The 24,504-nt window shown below is 44.6% G+C and overlaps 1 protein-coding gene across 1 annotated transcript in view; it reads right to left on the bottom strand.

Moving 5' to 3' along the window:
* Positions 1 to 24,504, bottom strand: part of OXSR1 (oxidative stress responsive kinase 1) — an 87,270-nt gene that overhangs the window by 11,664 nt on the left and 51,102 nt on the right. Inside the window, exons 5-11 of the mRNA XM_035554272.2 lie at positions 22,378 to 22,433; positions 13,042 to 13,151; positions 9,559 to 9,660; positions 6,500 to 6,633; positions 4,553 to 4,601; positions 2,491 to 2,556; positions 2,127 to 2,249 (exon numbers count right to left, since the gene is read on the bottom strand). Of these exons, the coding sequence (XP_035410165.1) occupies positions 2,127 to 2,249; positions 2,491 to 2,556; positions 4,553 to 4,601; positions 6,500 to 6,633; positions 9,559 to 9,660; positions 13,042 to 13,151; positions 22,378 to 22,433 (640 nt within the window). The remainder of the gene's footprint in view (positions 1 to 2,126; positions 2,250 to 2,490; positions 2,557 to 4,552; positions 4,602 to 6,499; positions 6,634 to 9,558; positions 9,661 to 13,041; positions 13,152 to 22,377; positions 22,434 to 24,504) is intronic.

The following is a 24,504-nucleotide window of genomic DNA, read 5'->3' as shown; positions in this document are numbered from 1 at the left end:
AAAACGCAGCATTGACACTAGTCCTCAGTAACATCCCTGTATTCAGAGCAAACATTGGCAGTTTAGATCCACGTCTTAAGACTGCCTGAAAAGGGATCAAATGCAAGAGGTGCACAGGCATTCCTGTTCTTTCACCTTCGGGCTGAAGAAAATGACTCAAAAGCTGTGCAGTGGAAAGACACCCAGGGTGGGACTCAGGCACCTAAGCAGACAGCGTGGTCCAAGACACCTTCCTGACCTCCATACTGGAACTGGTCTCCTGAAGATCCGCGTTGTATCTACACAGGGTGTCCCCAGAATGGCAATATACTTCTACATTTAGAGTAGCTGAATTGAGACCTGCTGCTCCAACAACCATCCTTTGTTAAAAGACTAAAGGTTTCTTGAATGGGAGGCCTAAAACTTAAGGCCAAGCATGGCCTAAATTAAAGAGATAAGAACAGACAGAAGTACAAGGAACTATGCCAAAGCTCCCAGAAAATAAACTCGCTTGAAAAGGAGCTTGTAAACCTGTGTTGTTTTCTGTGTAAAAGGAATGAAACAATTAAGTACTGTTCAAAATGCAGTAAGCAGTGGTAATTCATAGGATTCTGAGCTTAGATACAAGATAGAACAAATTCTAAGTAATCCCTGAAATAGAGGTAGGGTCTTTCACAGTATTCCATCCTAAAAATTGATCATTGTACCCTACAAGAGTGATTTACAAGATTTGAGTTTATAAAGGAAAAAGAACAAGAGGAAATGACCTTAAGTTGCACCAGAGGAGGTTTAGGATGGATATTAGAAAAAAATTATTCACTGAAATGGTCGTGAAGTATTGGAACAGGTTGCCAGGGGAAGTGGTTGAGTCACCATCCCTGGAGGTCTTCAAACACGTGGAGATGTAGAGCTTAGGGACATGGCTTAATGGCAGACTTGGCAGTGCTAGGTTAAAGGCTGGACCAGATGATCTTAGAGGTCTTTTCCAACCTAAATAATTCTGTCACTTTCAGTAGTACCCACCTGGCACCAAGAGATCCTCCTTGACTATATATGAAGCTTGATATAATAAGCTCTTTTATAGTCACAATAGCTATTGCCACAAATTACTATGTGGAATTATTGCATTAATAATACATTTAAACATTAAAATTAATAATACCTTTATTAATAACAATACCTTTAGACCCCCAAGTATTTCCAAAGATGCTAAAGACAAAATCTTACTTTTAATGTTTAAGTGTCTACACAGATCAGCAGTAGAAGGAATGAGAAAAGTGAAAGTTACAAAGTAATAAATGCTTCAAACCAAAAATATTTTTTCCCCTTTGATATTGAAAAGCTTCCTTTAAATATCTTTCCCTGTGTCACTAATTCATTCCCAGAACAATTAAAATGCTCAGCCCACTTCATGCTACCCACCGCATTGGCAATGGAACCGTGAATACAAGCAAGCCATTATAGACAAAATCTGCACTGCCACCCACTGGGAGGAAGGCAATCTGGAAATGAATTGTAATCTTTTAGTCGGGCACTGTGCCTTACTCTTCTGTGTTCCTAGGGGTTACGCTGTGGGGTGGGTGTGTTGGGTGAAGCGTTTTTTGGGAGGATTTTCAAGCGCTAGACCAATCACTCCTTGCAACTTCAGGGATGCCACAGGATTTTCTACTAAGGGCTAATTTCAGTGTAACTGGTAGTACAGAGCTAGGCCCTCTGTGGTTCAGCTATCAGCCATAAGCACAGGCCATACCGATTTCAGTTCCATCCTGGAGAGGGCAGCAGGACAAAACCTCTCCTGACACTTCCAGAAGACAGCATCTCGAGCAGTCAGTACCCCTAAAGAGAATATCCCAGCTCAAGTGCATTAGCATGCTGAGATGGGAGAAGGTCGTCTGACTTCATGTTCCCAATTACACTCAACGTCCCTGAATTAGAGCAGCTGCGCCCCAGAACGAGTACAGAAAAGAGATCAATAGACTTTCTTTAACCTTCAGCCTGCTTTCTCTGGTTTGGCTGCAAGCTCAAGGGGCGGGATAACAACAGCTTACTGTGAACCATACTTCAAACAAGGCTGCATGCTTCTGAGGGATATTTAGACATACTATAGATAGAAAACAAGACAGAGATATCAGAGTCTGAGGACCCACCCTGAGCTGTGAAATTGCTGCTCTGCCTTCCTCGCTTTCTTCGTCTAGCTCGTCATCACTCCACTCCCAGCCACCATCTTCAGTCTTATGAAGACGTCCACTGGAACCTGGGACTCTCCTTACCTGCTCAGCACAAAGGCAGAGAAAAGACATGTCAAGAGGACAGCTTCTACAATTTTTATTATTTTTTTTTTTAAGTAGAAACGCACAAGAGCATCTTCAGCCAGGGCATTCAATTATTTTATTAAAATATCTAGCTCTATCTAGAAAATGCTATACTACTATAACTCTCATAAAAAAATGTGAAAACAAGTATAAAAACCAATACAACTGAAATAGCAAGAGCCCAGGATCTTTACAGTACCTTTTTGGATCTTTCAGTAATTGTCGGTGCTCTCTGCAACATCTTTTCTTGTAAAAACTCTTTATTCTGAAAAAAAAAAAACCACCAAATATTTACATTGCTGAAAATACCCTTTGATTCCTTCAGCGCCTCTGAAAATGAAACTGCTTAAAGTATTTTTAGCAGAAAGTGTTTTATATGCTTTGCACTCTCCTCCCCTCAAAGAACTGAGCTCTAAAAGAAGTTAATCACTTTCCTCCTTTGGACTACAGTATATGATGTTTCATCTTAAATACCTTTTAAATTAGCAGTCGCACTTTTCCTGCGCACACTGATAAGAAGTTAACGATTGAGGAGTTGTATAAAAGTGGCTGACTTACTGGGGAACGTGATTATACTCATTACAGCACAGCATCTGATATCCTGCTGAGACGTTTTAGGTTCTTCCCTTTGCAGATATTACAGCATCTGGATCTAGCCACTTTGCTGTTTCCTATCCCTAAATTTATGCCTGTCCTACTGTCAAAGGCAAGCCTCAGATGTCAGGCCAGGACGCGGGAAGCCCCACATGCAGGGGTAATGATACGCAGGAACTGGGGCGGCAGGAGTCAAAGTACATGCACAGCACATGCGAAGTTTAGAGAGGAAGTAAATGCAGTCATCACAGTAAGTTAGATATTGGGAAACTGCTGTGATGCTTTGCTGTATTAAATTTCCTCAAACAACTGCATTTTGATACATGGCTCTCAACATTATTAAAACATACTTTTATATAATATAAACTGGATTTATATTTGGTTCAGTATAAGCGTGTAGAAGCTGGACTCCCCCATCCTCAAGTTACAGCTGTCAGCTTGGCAGTGGCCGACGTCTGAAAGTCATTTAACCCTGAGCGCTAACTGGCATATATTTTCACTCTGGGTTTAAGCATTGCCTCATTTACAATAATGTCAATTTTCTATCACCACATGTACTAATATGGTACTCTGTAGCCGTTTAATGAAAGCATGAAAGAGATTTTGTACACGGTGAAGTGTAACATGAACTAAAACATCAGCCAAACAGAGAAAGGTCAGCAATGTGTAAGCCATCTCCTTGTCACTTTGGACACCAAACGTGCATTCAGCACACAGATGCAAACAATTCAGTTGCCTAAAACCCCATTAGGGATCACAAAAACCTAGTTAATGCTGTCAAAAGTGCAGACATAACTAAACTTGCCCTAAAGCAACCTCTTACATTTCCTAAGCTGGCTCACCTCTAGACTTCCTTGGTTGCACGTACTGGATTTGTGTTAACTTTAATAGGACACCCTGCTCCTTTATCTATGAATTTGGGAGCTGAGTACTACTTTCATTAAGTGCTGACACTGCTATGCTATCCCAGGTTCAGAAATGTTTTTGAAACTTTACCGGTGTTCTGCTATAAACCCCGTTATTTTGATGACAAATATGCCACAGAAAAAAAATAAGTACACAGAAAACGTTTCCTCATTCCCCTGGAAATTAAATTCTCCCTTATTACGGTTTGTGTCCCCCAACAAGACTTCACAGATGGCATAGGCACTGATCGGCAGGCACTAAGTAGATAAATGCTCGCTGGCTGTTTGCCTTATGGCTATAAACCAGAATTTCCTACTATTTTATGTCACAGGATTTTCACTTTCCATAACACAGGGTGTAATAGTGTCAGGTAACCCTCCACACAGTGGGCCTTATTCACTGTTTTGCATAGAGACTGATTAGAGAGTTCATTAAAATACAAGCTACAGTTACTGCCACAGAGACCTTTAGGGCCGGCCACGCAGCCCGAATGGCACCGTTACAAGAGGAGAAAAAAGCCCAAACCCACTGAAAGCCATTTAAATGCTCGAGAATTTCTAAATAATTTCTCCTAATGGTGGCATACACGAGGAGGTAGAGAAGAGAGGTTTCATTCTGTCTGTTCACAATGACCCATTCAACTCAGCCAGCTATGCTGGCCCTGAGTGAAACGGCGCGCGTTCATGCCAGTAAAGCTTTCACCGTACCTATTCTCCTCTCTCCTGCCTCTGCACGGATCAGCTTAGGAAGTGTTTTCTTACCTTCGCTTTCGTGAAAAATTTGTGTCTTAAAAGTTCTGCTGCTGTCGGTCTGTCAATAAAAACAGATAGAGAAAAAACATTACAAATGTTCCCTTTCAAGGCACGAGTCTTCCAGGTTGCTGCAGCTGTAACAGGACAACTCCTAAGGGCATCAGCTTCTCCTGTACAACTGCCCTAAAATTCAGTCGACTTATTTATAGTAAATTTTACACCACCAGACCTTTAAGTGTCAGTATATTCTCATCAAAGCCTGTTGTGAGTTAACTGGGCAGAGAACGGTCCTATTTTGATGCTGAATTTGGACCTCAGAGCCTGGCTGATAGGACCACAGAAGGAATTTGCTGAGAATTGAGACAAAGGATCCTCACCTACAGCAGGAGGCAGTACTTGCCATGTGCAAGTGACTGAGCTATTTCAGAGACCCTTGATTATATACGTGCAATTAGTTCTATTAAACGCAAGCGGGACAAAGAACCTTTGTCTAACATCAAGTCCAAATTATTTTCCCTTTTAAGTTACGCTTTAGGACCAATACTGAGAAGTAAAAGCCATCCCTCGGTCAGTTTAGAAGGAGTTTTCTAAAGACTCAGACCTCCATGAGGAAGTACCAGCTCACAACACTTCCCAACTGCACACTGCTATAAGGGAGCAACGAGAATTTAAAAGGGATTCACTAACTTCTCTTTAACAACCTGTACACCTGCTTAAACGTAACTGATTCTGCAAGTTGCTCTTTACAGGCGACCTCCTGCTCCCACAGTAAAGATGATGACAGTAGCTGTTAGTGGTGCTTGAGAAGAGAGGAGGGGGATGCCACAATTCCAGGTGATTATGGTTAACACATTCTAACCTGCAGGGGCAGGACGTGCTTTAAAAATGAGGAAGAAAAATATCAATGGGGGGGGTGGGAAACAAACAACTGCTATCGGCATTTATCAAGCACTCCACTGGATTAATTAAGCCTTTCAGATGTAAAGCTTGTTAGAAGAGAGAGACCCCATCTCACGACGTGTAAGAAGCCTTTGTTTCAGGATCCGTCACAGGAGGGAACTGCAAAATGTCTTCATTACTTGTAATTTAGGAAGGGACTTTTCCCTTTCCAGAATCAGTTTGCTTACTGAGGACAAAGGAAAATTAAGCGGTATAAACGTAAAAATCCAGCTGTGGAAACGTGTGTTTTTTTAGCTTTGTATTTGAAGGAATGCTGTTCCTAATGCAGGACAAACACGCCTTTAACCAGCTTCGCTGAGGCTCTCCTGTGCGATGGGCTGTGGGTTTTAAACAGTGCTGTAGACAGCTGGACCTTCACGCAGCTTCAGATGCTGCCACAACATAACAAAATAAAGCTATCCTGGGAACCAAAGCATACACACCACCCCCTCGGTGATATTTCTAACGCCACGCAGTAGTCAAGCTACTGTTAGAAGGAAGACTGGAAGTGTCATCAGGTCACTTGAGCAATTTGTATTGGCAAAAACATGTTGGGTAAGATTTGCCAGTGTTTTTTCCTGATTTGTTCCCCCCAAAACAAATATGACATAATTAATCAAGTCAAAACGACGCAGAAAGCCTTCTTTACACTGGCAAATTTTAAGAAGTTTATTTACGAAACTTCGCAAATAAACACATGCTGCCCAACATGTCATTGCTGATCTACAAACACCGAGCAGCTTTGACTAGAAACAAACCATGAACTGCAGTCACCTGTTGGAGGCAGAAAGGGGGAGAATGGTCCCATGCAACAGGGGCCTGGGATGCCCTCGTTAACCCAAATGAAAGATGCATGCCCTGGCCAGGCATGACGACAGGCATTTATCCTTAAAAATAAGGACAGCCAGAAGAATTTGCTGCTACGCAGCAGAATTGCTGCGTTCACCGTGACCACAAGGTTGGAGAGGAGTTTTGACATTTTGTTTTTAAGTTTACTTTGGTGTTACCAGTTCTCACCTTTTTTCAGGGTCTTTTTGTAGGCATGAAGAAATCATCTTCCGAAAAGATTTCCCATACTTCTTCAGCATCTCTTTATCTTGCACACCGGTTTCCAAAGACGGAGGATCGTTTTGTAGCGTCAACATTAAAACCTGGAAGAATCACGTCTATTGGCAATGAGATTTTTCTTGGCTTTCGTTAGGTACAGAGCTTTGGAACACAGCATTTTAAACCAGCATTTTCAACAAGCATCTGAGTCAACAAGGTCTGTCTCATTGCAGCAGCTCTCTCAGGAAGCCTGAACTCAAAACAATTTTTTTCTTAAGAGTTTCAGCTGTCTCCTCCTATTCGCCAGACAGCAAGAACTCACCTCACTACCTTTCCCACAAGAAAACTACAGGGTCTCTCCTGTTCCCTCTGTTTCCTACAGCCACTGAGGAAACAATTATTTTCAAACTTTTACACCTCGTAAAATTCTGACTGTCAGCTGAGAGTTTCAAAACTCATCCAACACAGAGAGTTGCCTCCACCTCCTTTCCTCGAGAAGCCAGACTAATTTATACCCAACAGTCCCGCTACTGCCTCCTATTACATCTCCTAGCCCACAGTGCAGTCTGCAGGCCAAACACAAGGTCAGGATGAGCTTTCAGGGATGTTTGGCGTGATGCGAGGCATAAGCACAGCAGAACTTCTACCAGCCTTCTTCATTTCAGCTGAGTAGTTGTGCAAGGTGTTTGATTCAAAGACTGTTTAGACTTCCCTGCAGATATCTTGCATTCAGAAATGAAGTTAGTGTAAAAATTCTGTAAAATTTCTGTAAAAGCACAAGGGCAACATAAAACAACGCGTGCTCACTTCCACGTACCACTGCGACGACAGGTGAAGACACGTCTCACACAAGTACCCATCAAGCCAAACTGATTATTTCCTTCACATCACTCAGATATTCCAAAGGAAAGGAAGAAAATTACTCATTTCCATTTTCACTTGCCACCTACCTACAGATGAATATCTATTTTTAGAAAAGGAAGCTGCAAAAAGCACATTTAAAAAAGCTTTCAACAGCTATATTGCTTAGGGCAGCAGCAGCCCATCAATCCAGCTGAAATTATACAGTCTGCAAAGAATTCAGGTTTTTTTTCCCCCTCTCCTTGGAGGGTCACTTAATGCACGGGTCATTTTGCTGCACAACAAAATTAACCTGCAGTGAAATACAATCGCACTCGATATATAACACACAAAGGTCCTCTTGCAGGCTGAATAACTGGAACCCACACTTAATAACTGGAAATTAATAACCTAGCGCATGACAACGTGATACTAAATAGGTGGTCTTTGTATCCGAAGCTGCAGCCCATGCACTGAAATCAATAAATAGAAGTACGGCTTGCAGAAGCTACTGCAGAATGCTACTAATAATCAGTGAGCAGATGGAAATATCAGGGAAAACAGCAACAGCTAAACCGGCACAACATTTCCCTGAACTCCTCACTGTTTTGCCACAATCGCTGGCATGGTACGAACTTGAGCGGTATTTCTAAACCACTCAGCCACTCAACAGTCTCTTGCACAGAGCTCATCCAAATCTTGGAATGAATACTGCTCCACAGGAGTTAAACCGCTGCAAAGTCCTGGCATTTAGAGCAATGCATGGAGGCCGCTACTCTAATGAGTTAGGAGCTACTGGACTCCCAAAATGGTATTGTAATTAAGAGGTGGGAGGGGATGCACCCAAGTCCTAAAGAGATGACACCTGCCTTGCATAGGATTCCAGCAATTAAAGGACTCAGAAAAGGAAAATTTGCCACATGATATGGCTAAAATTGAGGTTCTTAGCACCCACAAGCCTTGTGTAAGTAGTCTGTCCATAAGCTGTGGGTTACTGAAAAGGCTCTCCATCCCCCTTCTGTTCCATGGGAGGCAGTGTGCCTCCCGGGGGTAGAAGCAAAGTGGCCTTCAAAAGGGTGGGAAATGCAGAAGGGGCCCAACATTTTGTGATCAAGACAGGGCCCCCATCAGATCACATGGAGGGGTAAGGAAGATCTCAAAGCTCAGACAGAGGGCAGGATGTTCTAAACCTCTACTAATGTCTCAAGTTGCGCCAGGGGAGGTTCAGGTAGGAAATGAGGAGACATTTCTTCTCAGAAAGAGCAGTCAGGCATTGGGACGGGTTGCCCAGGGAGGTGGTGGCGTCACCGTCCCTGGGGGTGTTCAAGGAGAGGTTGGACGTGGTGCTTAGGGACATGGTTTAGTGGTGACATTGGTGGTAGGGGGACGGTTGGACCAGATGATCTTGGAGGGCGTTTCCAACTTTAATGATTCTGTGATTCTATGATAATGAGGTCAACTCTGCTAACTTTAACATACAAACTCTTTGAAAGAAGAACATGTTAGAAGCAGTTCCTGTTTCAAGAATCAGGAAAGAGGGGAAAGTTATGCAAACTAAGACAATCCACAGTGCAAGACATTCAAAAAGATTTTTGAAGTGCCAGCGTTTAAGCAACAAAGTTTCCTCCACCTCAACTTCAATAAAATATTAATATCACCAATTCCTTTCCATTTCCTCCTGATGTGGTACTTTCCAGAAATGCCTGACCCTGTTGAGTGATTAACAGGACTGTGTTGTTGTCAATGCAAGAAATTCTTTTAGAAAAACTAGTAACAGGATTTCTGAGAGGTTTCAAGAAGGATCATCAATGCAAACGGAATAGTTTCCTACGTGTCAGTGGATGTTTCCAGTGTCAGTGGATGCCAGATAATATTTTCTGAATTATTATTTACAGTGGTAACATCTGCTGCCTCAAGGCTCCAGGATTGAGCCACACAGCCCCTTCCTCACGAATGGCGACCCTGGCAAGTCTCGGGATCTAAATAAGAGCTGTGCACAGTTTCAGACAACGCTGATTAAGTGGCGTGTTTTTTAAAAGGTGACTTCAAGCAAATCTAAGAACATCATGATCCAGAAACGCAGGGAAAGAGGACAAACTCTTCAACAAAGCAGTCTGGCCAAATTCTTTGGAACGCCCCCAGAACACACAGATCCTTTGTCTAGCACGAGTATTCGAAGACCTGCTCACCTTCATCGGTGGGTATTTATGGTAAGGAGCTGCCCCTGTAGCCAGTTCGATAGCAGTGATCCCAAAGCTCCAGATGTCTGCCTTGAAATCGTAACCTCTGACCTGAAAGATATTAGAGAATGTTAGCATCTGCGTCTCCTGTTGTCATGCACCATGATCCCTTTCTTTAGGGTTTTAATTATCCTTGCACCCTTTCCTTACTCTCCCCTCATTTCTCATCAGGAATTTGGAAACACCAACACTACAGTGTTAAACAGATGGAAAAAAAAAAAAAAAACACTTTCTCCCTCCTCTCCCACAGCTCCTAATGCTCGTAACACCTCTTTGAGGGCTTAAGAAGCCACGGTCTGATGGAAATTATGGTCTTGCGCTGTGCAACTAGGGCTGCTCTATCCCAGGCTTCTCCCTGTGTGGAGCAAAAAGGGGCACTGGGTTAACCCAGGCTCTGACTTCTACACAAAAACACAAAGTCATTAAACAGTATAATGAAACTCTCGTAGTTAATAGACGGACTGTTATGCCCTCGGGACATATGCCTCACTACACTTGTAGTCAACCGCTTAATCAATCTGACTACAAACACGCTCAACCCCGAAACTTCAGCACTGGGAAGTACCCGGCAGCTCAGTAAAAAGCCCCTCGTTCCTGTCCGCAGCCTCGTGTTTCCCTCCGCTAATTAATAGTAGCTTCTGCACTTGACATTAAACACAGGCTTGTTCAGGAAAATTTATAGCATTTACTTCCCCTCATGCACAGGAAAAAATATTTCATATGCCAGAGCGGTTACTTCCTCATTATCATTAGGTAATATTTTGGCACATGCTTTCTCCATTGCAGGGGAGAGACACCATGTACTAACTCCAAGAAGAGCTACAAAAATCAAAGTTTTTTGGCTGCTTAGTATGGTTTGTATTTCTTCTTGTTAGACCACGGAAAAATGAATAATGAATCACAGCAAGGCTAATAGGCTTATTGTATTCAGCCACACTAACAAGCTTTAGAAAGACGCCCATCGTGACGAAGCCAGGAATATTCCCCAAACTGCCTCTAAGATGATCTGGAACTTTGAGAAAAACAAAACAAAAAAATCCCCTCCTCTGTTATTTTTCATGTGATTTGATAACTGAATTAATGTTTGTTATAGCAACAGCAGTTTGTATCTTGTACTCATTTCTTCAACTCTGCAGGCATCGTTTTCACGAGCCTTAAGAGCTTGAAAGACTTCCTGAAACGGAGTTTATGGAAGCCATTGTTATGAATGGATTTCAAATAATTAAACTAAACAAGATGTACTGAGATCTCGTATTATTTATAAGAACACAGTAGATGAGGAAATATGCCATAAGTTTTACGAAGTGACATTTCCTTACACCATTTTTAGGCTTTGAGAACGACTTTGGCACATTTTTTGTCTTTATCTTTCAGCCGATCTCAGATTTCTGCACTGTACAGCTCCCCATTTTAACTGATTAGTATTTTCATTGTACCATAGAATCCTGCTTCCAAATGAAATCTATGAAATTCAAATCTGCCTATAGTAGTTCACCTTAACATCTATCCAATATGTATTAGTCACCATCCTGCAGTTAGTTTATCATCTATTCTCCCTCATCAAATTTTTTTTTGGCCATAAATCCACCAAATGAACATTAAAAGACAATACCAGGCCATCATGTATTAATGTGCTAAAGCTCCTTAATGACGTTGAAATAAAACAGATGGAATCAAGAAAATCTACAGACCAAAGGCTAACCTAGAGCTACCCCTTTCTTTTCCCCTGGTTGGATACAATGGCTCAGAGTGACACCTGCTGGAAAGCAGCAGGATGATATAAATGGGCACAACGATTTCACAGAAGCACTCAAAATGCCTCCTTACCGTCTAGCGTTCACAAATTTGATGTGCACCCTCACAGAAGTCACAAAGCTGCCTCCTTGGAAAACAACTGCCCCATCAAAAACATCCCTTTTCTCAGAAAAAAAAAAGCTGTTTCTTCTTTCCCCCCAGTCCTTTGTTGATTGCAGCACAAGAGGCAGCACTGACACAAAAGAAAGAAAAGCAGAGGCAACTCCGATCCAGTTCTAGGAACACTGAATGTGCTGTTTTTATTTACTTTTTCTCTTCCCCCTCTTAAAATCAATGCAACAAGAAAATCCAGAAGTATGTGACGGCAGAGCAGTTCAGAAGCGAGTTCCCAAAGACAGCTCCTGACTCGGGGAACGTGCCTCGTGCCCTGTGGTGTTAGACTCGAGGAGGTAGCAGGAGTGCTTTAACACATCGGCCCTGCAAAGCTGCAATGGGGAGTCACTGAAAAGGCCGAACAGTGAAAAAGCCCTTCATAAATAGTATATTTAAACCCCTCCAGAATGAATTCAATTTCTCAGGAAGTTTTAGGTATAGGAAAAAAATGTACTAGAACTCTCCCACTGTTTTAGCTACATTTCATTACAGATACATGGGGGTCTTATTCAAATTCCCCTAAAGTATTTTATTGCAAGTAATAAGAAAAAAAGTTACAAGCCAGGTTTATCTTAACAAAACAATGTTTTTCCTTTTTTTTTCTTCCAGGAATCTTTGTAACAAAACTATTTTGGAAAAGCATTTAGATTGCTGTATTTTCGCTTGGTGCACATGCCAAAACTGAAACCCTGAGCCCGGCTCTCTGTCAAACTTGTTAAGACGATGAGGAACACTTCTCAGAATGTCTACGGCACCGGACAGCAATGCAATAAACAGCTGCTACAAAAGGCCTCGCTGGAAGTTTGCTTGTTGGTTTTGCTCAGCAATGGGCAGCAGCGCTTTAGATTCAACAAAGTTTTCAGGTGGCCTTCATCAGTAGCCGCGCAGACAAAGCTTACCCCTCTAGTTTAGTCGACAAGTAGGAGAGGACAAAAAGTGACATACCTCCACCCAACAGGAAGTATGACATCTATTAGCCAGCCAAAAAAGCAGAAGAGGAAGGGGGAGAGGCGAGCATTCCTCAATATTTACAGTCTGGGCTCTCGTAAGCCAAGAGAAACTGAAAAGCTCGAAGTCGACTGTGCGTAACTTTGCTGGGGTAACTCCCCGCTCGGATAAGCTGCCGTTTCCTACCTCAAATTTTTGTATTTGCCAACGCAGAAGAGCATGTTACCTGACTGGGTATGTGCGTATTTACCACGTGTGAAACTATTTATATTCCACCTCACGTTCAGGCATGAGGGAGGGGCAGGTTAATCGTCTTTATGCAACTGCTGAGCTGCCTCATACTTACCTGGGGTACAACCCTCGAGACAAGCAACAGGGCAAGAAGCTACTGAACTCTGAATAATCCACAGTACGAACCTAGCAGCAGTAGCCATACCTAAAGACAATTCTGTGGTTTTAAGGAAGCCTTAAAGGATGCAAAATTATCATTTTAGGCTGAAGTAAATATGGCCGTTGCGGACAACGGGGAATTCCAGGTGCAGATCAGCTAAGAAGATGCTAGGAAAAACGGTTCACCTGTTCCATAACTTCTGGCGCCATCCAGCAAGGTGTGCCCACAAAGGTTTTCCTGACTTTATTTCTGGTAATGTCACCACCAGTGGCCAAAAACGCGCTAACGCCGAAGTCTGAAAAGCGAACAAATGAGGCTTTGTTAAGAACACATCCTGAGCAAGCTGAAGGGCTGTCCCCCCTCTCCCCCCACATTCCCAGCCATCTATCAAGTAGCAGACCTCGCAGTTATGCATGAGGAGTTTCCTAATGAAGAATAATCAACAGTTAGCAAAGAGTGCTGGTAGATGAATACTCTGTAGCTGACCATCCAATTACTCGGGAGAGCAAAGCGTTCGGGGCTGGCTGGTGGAGAGGAAAATTCCACTTTCCATTACAGCCCACTGGACACATCACAGCCCGCCCTCGCTCTCCTGGCAGACCTGCTGGTGCACAAACCTGCCTCTGACAGTCCTTGCTTTATTTGCATTTGTGTACATACGTAACGAATTACTGAGCTTCATTAGCGTCTTGCTAATATTTACAGCAAGGAAAGATTTTCTGAACAAAAGAAGTCAACGCATAAAAATCTCCCGGAGCTTGTAACATTTGACTGTCACGACAGCATCCCGCAGGGTGGAGGCATCAGTCAGTCCCCTGGTTTGGATCTCCTGTTACCAGAACGTGCTTTGCTTGGTAATCTTCCATCGCGGAGATGCTCAGTGCTTTAGCAGGACAGGTTCTGACTACTTACCATGCCTGACCCTCACAGGGGATGCCTTGCAGACACCCATTCTCACCCTGCACGGGGTTCCCTCACTTAAAACGTTTTTCACAAGCTGCAGGACGCTCGAAGACGCACTGTGCATTCACCAGTAATTCTTTCTTTTACAACAAAATCACAAATCATTCTTCTATATGAAACCTATGACACCGATGCTTTCCCAATTAAGACTGATATGGAAAACAAGAGCTGCAAACAGCAGCAGGAGGGCGCAGGGACAGCAATAGGATATAATACGTTTGTTCAAAATAAAGCATTACAAAAGATTTGGCAACCAAGCCACTCAGGAGACTTTCCTTTGACTAAAAACAAAATTAGTCAGGTGACAGGGGAACTAAACACAAACTAAAAGTATTTCCTCCCGATCCGCTCTAAACAACATTGCTTATGCCTTGCAGAATTATGGACCTACAACAGGTCAGTCTCTACAACTCAGTTTTACTCCCTTCCCCCCGTTTCTATTTTTTATTTTTAAAAGCAATCACGATCTTCAATGCCGTTTTTGAGGTCGATGACAGGCTTGGAGGGTGAGTCCGAACTCCAGGGGTTATTTTACGTAACAACAGAACATTATTTTGGTTTGAAAACACAACTCAGCTGCTGACATTTAACTGCAACTGTCCAGGACTTGCTCAGAGGAGCCGTGGAGTTACACCATGACTTAAGGATGGCGTACCCTGAGAAATCAGCTGCTACAAAAGATGTCTTTTTCAGATCTGCAAGCAACGGCATCCAAGCGAGAACAGGGCCAAGCTTCCCCCTGCCCCACAGCAGCAGTGCAGCGAGGCCCCTCTCACTGACCTCTCAATACTGAGAAATGAAATTATCCCTCGGAATAATAATAACACGCCGAGAGCTTCCAGCTCCCCTAGATTAGACGCTTCCAAGGACACGAACGCAGCACTCACTAAAACACCAAACATCAATAATTGAAGGTTTGCATTAAAGAACAGAAGGTTTCACTGAAATTGCAGGGCTAAAATCCTGCGTTTGCACCAACCGCCTACAATTAGGGTCCAGCTTCTTCCAGATGTGCCTTTCTGTCCCATTCCCTCTTCCTGGAGGCATCCCATATTGCTGCTAGCCTGGAATTTTTACTGTTGTCTAGATGAATGTCTATTGCTGGCGGCACTGTGATCTATATTTCTCTGGAAACCCACTAGATCTGCTTCCTGCAACAGTGCTTTGGCTTTTCCACGCATGCATCTCATCCCTGCTTTTCTTAGAAACTGAAAGAGCTTCCAGAAAAGCCCGGAGTAAAATTACTTGCACTTTACCCTTTATTATGGAGAGCCTTGCAAGACCTATTGTTCTAAACACAAGAACAATCAGAAGTTATTTTAAATAAAGAAAATACTAATAGGAACTTGTCCGAGTGCCATCAGCGCGCTATTGTGATGGGCTCTATTTCAGCTCGTGGACATTATCTTACCTCGACTTTCCATGCACTCATTCTGAGAGTAAAGGAAATGCCACTCAAAGCAAAAGCAGTAAAAACACGCAGCATTCACCGCATTTCACATCAAACACGAGGCCGAGTTTCTAAACTCCAGGCTGGAATCGCGCCCCTACGTTTGCCAGCTGAGGTCTGCAGAAAGCTTAAAAGGAATTAAATCGTATTCCATTACGTGGTTGATTTATTCAGTGTTTTCCCAATCAATTCCCCTCATTTGCAGTGGGCTAAAACTGGCACAACCAGCCTGGGCTACCCGGCTGTAAGGAATGACTTTGAAACAGCTTTCTCAAATGTCATCTCACTGACTTTATCCGAGCCCCAGCTATTAAGATAAGAACGCGTTTGCTCTCAGGAAATATCTGGAAAGCAATAAATTAAAATCCTAACCACAAGTTAGGGTTCAGCCCTCACTTCTGAGCAACTGATACGATCTGTGTCTCCTTCTCTCTCTGCCTAAGCTCCTAAATTACTGGGGGCTGCCCCTGTTACACTTCCCTCCCCAAAGGTTAAACCAGAGCTAGAGCATTGCAAATGAATTTAACCCCAGGGAGTGGAGAAAAGTCATGCAATTCAAGAGGTATGGTAGCTCACAAGTGTTCTCATCTGTGCTCTTTGGCAGCTTGTGTTTTACGCTGCCTCGTCATGGCGATACCTGAAAAGGACTGCAGCAGCTGCTGGTGCAGGCTTTGCAGGAAATATGGCAAATTTTGCTTTTTGCAGTAGAAACTGCACGTGTTCATAACCCTGCTGCCTGCAAAACTCTATGCTGGCAGCGAAGTTTGAAGAAGTATGGTATTAGGCAATAATTCCTGCTACTATGGTATCCACTTTGCCAAACCTCAAGTTCTGGCCACTTGAGAAATGCAAAAACCAAAAGGACAATCTCCTCTTACTCCTCAGCGTCACAGAAGACCCAGTCTGAACAAATCACAAGGCACGAATGCTGTGCCAGGACCACATTGCAACACACACCTGGGCTGCTGTGGGTCAGGAAAACAGAATTTTGCACTATCACAAGTTAGATTGTTTTATTCAAATCTAAAAGTCAGCCGCTAAAAGGAAGTCAGCCTTGGGCACCTGATATTTTAACATTAACTTAATTCTTAAGCCAACATACCTGTTACTGTACCTAGCTATACCACTAGGGCAAAAAAGACATTGTGCACTAAAGTAACTAGGAGCCAGGACCAAAGCGTATTGAGATCAGAAAGGCTCCTGAGAGCTGGCTGGGTTTGAATCAGACCCTAAAACAGCAATTCCCAACTTCTATGGGTGTGGAACAGCATAAACCCACCTTGACTGCAAACAACTCAGAGCTGTTTTTAAACTCAGACAACCAAGATACTGTGCTTCCTCAAGCAAGAAAAAAAAAAAAAAAGCACTCAGAAGACAGCACTAAGCGTTTCTTTCACTGAGCACCTTGCTTCTTGTGCAGTTGCTCGCCATCAAAAATTAGCTGCAGTCGTATTGTGTGCTCTTCTGCAAACCTCAGGCTGTTAGAGCGCTGACAGTGAATAAAGCCCGACGAGAAGATGATGAAGGCAGTGGTAAATGGCAATTTTCTGCAGGGAACGTAGCAGGTTGGTAAGACAGCAGAGGAAAGAAGATTAGTGAAGAGTAAAAAGCTTATTTTCCTTTGAAGACTGCATGGTCATATGGTGCTATTGGATCTGTAAATATAGAATCACAGAATGGTTTGGGTTGGAACGGCCCTCAAAGCCCATCTAATCCCAACCCCCTTCCATGGGCAGGAACCCCTCCCACCAGCCCAGGCTGCCCCCAGCCCCATCCAGCCTGGCCTTGGGCACTGCCAGGGATGGGGCAGCCACAGCTCCTCTGGGCAGCCTGGGACAGGGCCTCACCTCCCTCTGAGTGAAGAATTTCTTCCTAATATCTGATCTAAACCTACCCTCTTTCAGTTTAAAGCCGTTAGTCCTTGTCCTATCCCTACACCCCCTGACCAAGGGTCCCTCCCCAGCTCTCCTGCAGCCCCCTTTAGGCCCTGGCAGGCCGCTGTGAGGTCTCCCCGGAGCCTTCTCCTCTCCAGGCTGAACAACCCCAACTCCCTCAGCCTGGCTCCAGAGACAAATATGATGGACAAATACGACTTCTCAAATATGATGGACAGAGGCTTAGCAACTGCATCCACCAGTTCTCTCAGGACCCATGGATGCATCTCATCAGGTCCCATGGACTTGTGCACCTTTGGGTTCCTTAGCTGGTCTCGAATCTGATCACCCCCTACAGAGATCCTACAACATCTCTGCATTCTCCCAGTCCCGGCCTTTGCCTTCTGTGGCCTGGGCTATGTGGCTGGTGCTCTTGTCGGTGAAGACTGAGGCAAAAGAGTCATTAAGTACCTCAGCCTTCTGGTGACCAGGCCTCCCGTTTCCTTCTGGATAGGGCCCACAATTTCCCTAGTCTTCCTTTTATCACCAAAGCACCTATAAGAAGCCTCTCTTGTAGCCCATGATGTCCCTGGCCGGATTTAATTCTGTCAGGGCTTTAGCTTTCCTAACCTGATCCCTGGCTGCTCAATGTCTCTGTATTCCTCCCAGGCCACCCATCCTTACTTCCACCCTCTGTGGGCCTCCTTTCCGTGTCTGATTTTGAGCTCCTTGTTCACCCCTGCAGGCCTCCTGGTGTTTTTGCCTGACTTCCTTTTGCCATCCCATTGGCATGTGTCGCTCCTGAGCTTGGAAGAGGTGATCCTTGAATATTAACCTGCTTTCTTGGGCCCCTCTTCCCTCCAGGGCTTTGGCCCATGGTACTGTACCAAGCAGAGCCCTGAAGAGGCCCAAGTCTGCTCTCCTCAAGTCCAGGGTGAGGAGCTTGCTGTGAGCCCTCCTCACTGCCCTAAGGGGCTTGCTCTCCCAAATTCTCCTCTGGAAAGGTAGAGCTCTACACTCACACACATTTCTAATCAACGACAGCTTTATTTTTATATGCGTCACCATCAGTTTAGTCTTCTTGCAAAAATAATATCAGGGTACATAAAAGATTAATGAAATTTCTCTACTAAGTAAACGCACAAATCGCTTCTGAAACCGAGCCCCAGCTGCACGTTAATGAAGACACGCCAATGCTGCACAAAGTAACTCAGGGGTGACGAAGCACACGAAGACGCTGCCCTTGGAGAAGTTCACAAGTGGTTACGTTACTTGGTTGTTGAAACACCTCTTCAGGAAACCCCAATATGACACGCAACACGAAGCATAGGTTACTTCACATCAAGCTGCTGCAGGGGAGGCACCAAAACTCCTCACCAGCCACTAGGAAAACCCTTTTTTGCCCTTTTTTGAACAGCTGAAGAGGCTCAGAGGTGTGAGTGATGGAGCACTCGCTGGTCGCTCAAGCCAGCCCTGCAAGCAGCACTCCTCTCCCCGAGTTAGATCCGTGCCCTGCCCCTTGCTCAAGCAATTTCATCTCCCAAAGTTGCCATTTCCTAAGACGAAGGGGGGGAATGGCACTGCCTGCATCATCGCGCGATGTTTATGCAGAGCGCTATTTTCGTCCAATGAATTAAGAACAGTCAGGAACACAGCGAACTGGTGACAAGCTGGCATGGATTTGTGGAAAGTTACACAAATTCAGTTACACAAGTTTTGCCTGGCCTTAAGTATCCCCATTTTATAAATAGATAAAGTGAGAGGGCTTAGGCAGCTTGCCCAGTACCAATTAGCGAGTCCCGAACGACTTTGTGAGATCTCCATCTCCTTCAGCCACCAGGCAACGCCGCCCATAAGGGAAATTGCAGGCACGACAAATGCCAGCAAAGGGCCTCTTGGGGCAGGTATTAATCCCGTCTCGTTTTAAAACCTGTAGGGCCAACAACACAATACCTTCAACAGAAAAATCCCAGGCTTCCAGGAACACGCGCCCTTTTGGCGCGAGTACGCCAGCCTTCAGCAGACCCTCGTTTCTTCACTCAGTGACAGAGGAGTATTTGACAGTATCGTTCAACATCCCAGTGACTAAAATCAGAAAGAAGGATTTGCTCTGCACCCAGTTTCAGTAGGACCCTAACATCAAGCCTTGGCTGATGTGTGGTTCTCACCGAGTAAGCCTCCTGCACCTTGGCAGAGCTTACCTCTCCCATCCGTCCCAGGCTACCAAGAGCCTGTCACTTCATCTTACAATAATTTACAGGACCTGCACAGCTCAATAAACTCAAGAATATTAAACCTTCCTTACTGTGAGACGAAGCCTCCTGCTTTATGCTGCAGTACTGGAACCGATGCAGTTTATGTCGACAAGAATGTTTTTACCCATGCGAGCCTTTAGACTCCACGGAGCCAGTAAATGCCAGGGCACAGAGGTTTTATGTTCTGATTAAAAAAATACAGTAATTGCCATGGAGAGGCTGGAACACAAAAGAACGCAGCTATCTCAATTTACATTGCAACCACCGCCAGCGTGGCCCAGAACAATGGTATCTGGGAAAGAAAGTCCAGGTTTTAAGAAGACAGATTAATTTGGTGAGCAAGGAAACACTCCAAGCTGAGAAAGCAATACGCTCGGAATCATAACAGGCTCCAAAAAGTTGGTGCCAAGCCACAAGCCCAAACCAGTGCCCTTGGAAAAAAATGAAAAAAAGAAGTGATTTAGGATAAGGGACCAGCTTCAGTTCAGGTCTGGGTGGGCAACGGTATCTGCTAAAGGCAATTTTGTGCCCTGGTTCAGTGGATGCACATTTTGAAAAGGAGAGTAGTTAAAAATAGTCATGAATAAAAATACCAAGTCCTAGGAGCCGGGGAGGAGCTTTAAGCTGGGTGTTTGTGCAGGCCATTAGAGGAATTTTTAGAACTCGGACTTTCAGCAAATGCCTCTGAACTCAGAGATTTCTCCTCCACCACATTACCTGCACCAGCCTTAACCTCCTGGCGCTGCTGAAGTGGCTTTCACAGCCAAAGTGCATCCCTCAACTCAGAATTACAAGCAGAACCTGAGCGAAGTCAGACACACCTTCATCACGTTGCTTTTTCTGCTCAGCCTTAACAGCCTGTATTAGCAAAAGAGGCTTTTAGTTTTCAGGGAGCACAAACAGAATTGTATAATACTGCGGCAAGATTGCAGCCATGAATTGGGTACAGGGAAGGTTCCCAAGTGTGCCTTATGTGAATTAAATCACCGACACGCTGTGGAGGTATAGTCCAGCAGGGGGGTTTCCTCCATCACGGGTCAAGCGGTTTTTATAAACCTTCCTAAAAGAAGTTCTTTTGTTCCAAAGGATTTGCAGTTGAGGATTTGCATTCCTTACGTTTGCATTTAGGATGCGCATTTCTTCAGAGACCTGAATTGTGTCAAGCAGCAGCAGGCACACAGGAACAGGAGGTTGCAAAGGCCAAACACTAACTGAGAACTTACCACCACTACTCTGGTAGCTTCGGGCAGCTTTGATACGGGAACAACAAAAGGGAAAGGATCCATTATAAAGCGCCAAAGTCGTTTTTTCCTATTAAACTATTTGCATTTTTTATGTACAACAAACCAGCGCCTTCAAGGGAGGTGCCCTATTTACTCTTAACCTCAGGCTTCATTCCACAGCTGATCAATATTTTCCCCCCTCGTGGTGTAACTTTCCAGCGAAACTTAAACACATTTGTCCCATGGGAATGCGGTGATGTCATCCAGATGATAATTGAGGCAGCCAATTAGCAACCAAATTATTCATAAGACGCATTGATATTGTCAAAGGCAGGTGCTTTGATCGTGTTAAAACAAAACTCATTTTATTTGGGCTGGCTTGCTTCCAGCATTTTTTTTTTCCTCCTCAAAAAAATCCACGAGAATCTTTGCTATTTCATCCTGGGTCAGGAGGAAAGGAAGCTTACGTGTTAGAAATTCCCACAGAAAAAATGTTCACCGTTTGTCCACGTCAGGCTCTTCTCTAGCGTTCAGTCATTCATTTATTTTTGTTTCTTTCAAGTCATCAGCTGCCTTCACAGAAATTAAAGCGCTTCCTGCCGCTGCTGTGAACTTGCTGACCTCGGTGGAGTTTAGTTTTTCTACTTTGTCGCAGGAAAGATTACAGAATTACTCCTCATGCATGTTTATGCAGAGCAAAAATTTGTAAAAGGGAACTTTGCACATCTTGCTGGGTTGCTTTCACAGAATATGCAGAGAGAAGGATTTCATCATTTAAGTGTTGCACATACAAGCCACTAGCAGACAGCTCGGTTCAGGGGAATATCTACAAATCCCAAATAAATTACACCCTTTAAAAATTATTCAGCGGACAAAAATACATGAACAGGCACCTATCACCTTAATAAAAACTTTAATTAAAAGTCAAGCCCTGGCACCCTTGTGGAAGAGAAACACAAGAAGCTTTCTCCTGGGCTGGCTGAAACGCTGGAATAACAGTGCACTGCTCTAATGCAACAGCTATTTACAGCCTCTCCCAGCATATAATCTAGCATTCCGTACAATTACAAGCCCTAGATGTTACATCTTGGCCCCATTATGGAAAAACCTTCTAGTGTTTTATTAGTATAAAGCATTTTGGAAGCCACACCCTACCTTCCATCGGCTGCCACATGGGATGAATTATTTACACTTCGTTAGAGATATAACAGCAAGCGTTATGAACCCTGGGAGACTTGCAAAGGGAAACAAAGCAGCTTCAGGTTTTAGACAGAAGCCCTGTATTTTAGGTGTTGGGTCTTTCCACAACAGCACTTGCTGCCTTCCGCAGAGGAAGAAGAGTTACCCTTAAAAAACTTTCCAGCGCAACACAGCCTGCCTCCTAGCGGAAAATCCGCGCCCCTCGTACCAAGTCGCAGGTCCAGGCGCAGACACACCAGGGGGTTTCACACCTCTCAGCTCGACAAAACCTCTGTCCACGGATCCAGCAGCTGAGCTGCTCGCGTGGCCGCTTCCAAGACGTTCATTTTGCCCCACCAGCCAAAGGATTTAATCATGCTGGCATTCATTATTCCAAAGAACAGTATTTTCCGATATCAACATGCAAAACTCTATTTTTTTTAATTTTATTTAAAAAAACAACTGTGAGTCTTCTTGAAGCTAACATTTCCATGTAGGTTTCTCTTGCCCGTTAAACCATTTCTTCAGACACACAGCTATGCCCAAAGCTTTTTCAAACCTATTAGGAAAAAGTTACCTGCAATTTGCACTGAGCCATCTTCTCCAAGAAGAATATTTCCTGCTTTCACATCCCTGCGGAAAGATAAAGCAACAGTAAGTGGAACTCATTAAATCTTTCCTTCGCCCAACAAAAACGCAATACAACTTTGTTATTTCTCCTGTTTAACGTTGTGCTGCATTAGCACCTCTTGCTTCTAATCACGCAGAAACAGTAGGCACTTAGCACCAGCTGTAACTTCAGCAGACATTAAGTGGTATCTGTGATATTTATAGCTAGGAGCATTTTAAGTGCTATGGATACAAAGAAACTGGAAAAAACTTACCAGAAACTTCCCTAACACAAAAAAAATCCAACAAACCAAGAAGAGTGGTTTGCCCCAGGTTCTTAATTTAGCTATTTTTGTGAAAGCAGCACCTAGGACCGGCCTTACACAAGGCAGTCCAAGCCAAGTGAAGCAGCTTTATACCTTTATCACCAGCCCAGCCTCTAACCCTGCACCCAAAGCACGCAGAGCCAGTGCGGACACATGTATTGCCACAAGAATGTGAGCAAAGCACCTGCCTGGGGAACAGATGCAGCAGCGAAATAACATTTCACCACACACCTCACATTAATCTGCACGGAAGAGAAGGAGGGAAAAAAAATGGAAGAAAAAAAAAAAAAGCACATTCTCCCCCCACCTCCTTCTACAAACATTCCAAATGCTTGCACAGAAGAAGGCAGAAGTTATTTTTCTCTCCTCCCTCGTGCACCATGAGAGCAGAACTGGCACGATGGGCTGGCCGACGCATCCCGGCCGGGCCCCGGAGGTCTCCTCCTTCCTGGCTTCTGAGGATGCCTGGGCTGCTGCCAGGGTAATTTTCAACACATCCTCTCCAACATTTGCGCCTGCTAGGTTCCTCCCAACATCCAGTGGAAGATACTGGCATGGCGAGAGTCCCCCCCAGCACGGAGCAGAACAAAAGGGAATAAAAATTCTCTCCATGAGGGCCAGCGAAGATGGTTTTAACAGCAAAGCAGCGCTGCGAGCAGACTTCAGTCTTCAAAGCAGCGTTTCAAGTCCTGCCAAACGCACACCTCCTGCTAGCAGTGACCATCCTAGGGGCCTAATCCGTGGCTGAGGCACTAGTGTAAAAGTAGAGGAAAAATACTTGCTTTAATGATCAAGAAAATGTAGACAGAGATGCGTGGAAACACTGAGGTTATACGGGGAGCCAGCCTCACGGAGCTGATTGAAAAGCAGAATGGGATTCAGAGCAGTAAGGAGCTGTGAGAGTGACACGGGAATAACCAAACCTAAAAGAAATCCCTGCAGGTCAGCTCGAGACCCGCCCATTTTCCACTGGCTGAATGCACGAACGTTGCATTAATGCACGAACGACGTGCATTAAGGGGTGAGCCGTGTCTCCTGCCAAGCAGCATTATTGTGTTCTCCTCCCACAGCTAAGAGTTTTGGCCATGGCAGACAAGCAGGCAGCAGCACAGCAGCACGTGGGGACCCTCAGGTACTCGGAAAGGACCTGAAGGGACTAAATACAGCATTAAACATGCAGCTACGCCGTCCCCTGTAGCATCTGGTGGCCAACCCCGATACAGCCGGAGCTGTAGAGAGTTAATTTCCATTTTAATTGCGAGTTACAAACCTGACTGTCCTCTGCGCTCCCCCAACGCCTTCACGGTCTGTAACAGTGAGGGAATGGAAGGGCTCCCTGCCAGTATTTAGGCAGAAGATGCCTCTGGGATGCAGCCCCCCGAGCGTGTGGATCCTCCACGGAAGAGGGACGCCCAAATTCGCCGCTTCCTAGGCGAGGATCTGGCTGAGGCAGCGCACAACGCGCTTGGCACCAAAGCCGGCAGCCCTCCCCTCCCAGTGGCCCTAAATCAGAGGGAGAAGAGGGCGTTCGGGAAGCTCTCCAGCCCTACTGGAAACATTTACCCAGGCAGTCGGGTCTCCTGCAACAGCCAAGATGCTCGAGGCCCTTTCAGAGCTGTGGGGCAGAGGAACAGCAGGCACTGGTGCTGCAGGGCGAAGTTATCGCTCCTCTTCCTGAAGATGGATGCGAAGTAGCGCGGATTTGGTCTTCCAACCACACTGCAAAGCAGCCCAGGACACCGCAGAGCTGTGCAGGATGGCACAGCTTG

This window comes from Cygnus atratus, chromosome 2, assembly GCF_013377495.2.
Source record: "Cygnus atratus isolate AKBS03 ecotype Queensland, Australia chromosome 2, CAtr_DNAZoo_HiC_assembly, whole genome shotgun sequence".
Taxonomy (NCBI): domain Eukaryota; kingdom Metazoa; phylum Chordata; class Aves; order Anseriformes; family Anatidae; genus Cygnus; species Cygnus atratus.
This window is presented reverse-complemented; position numbering and strand designations above follow the sequence as displayed.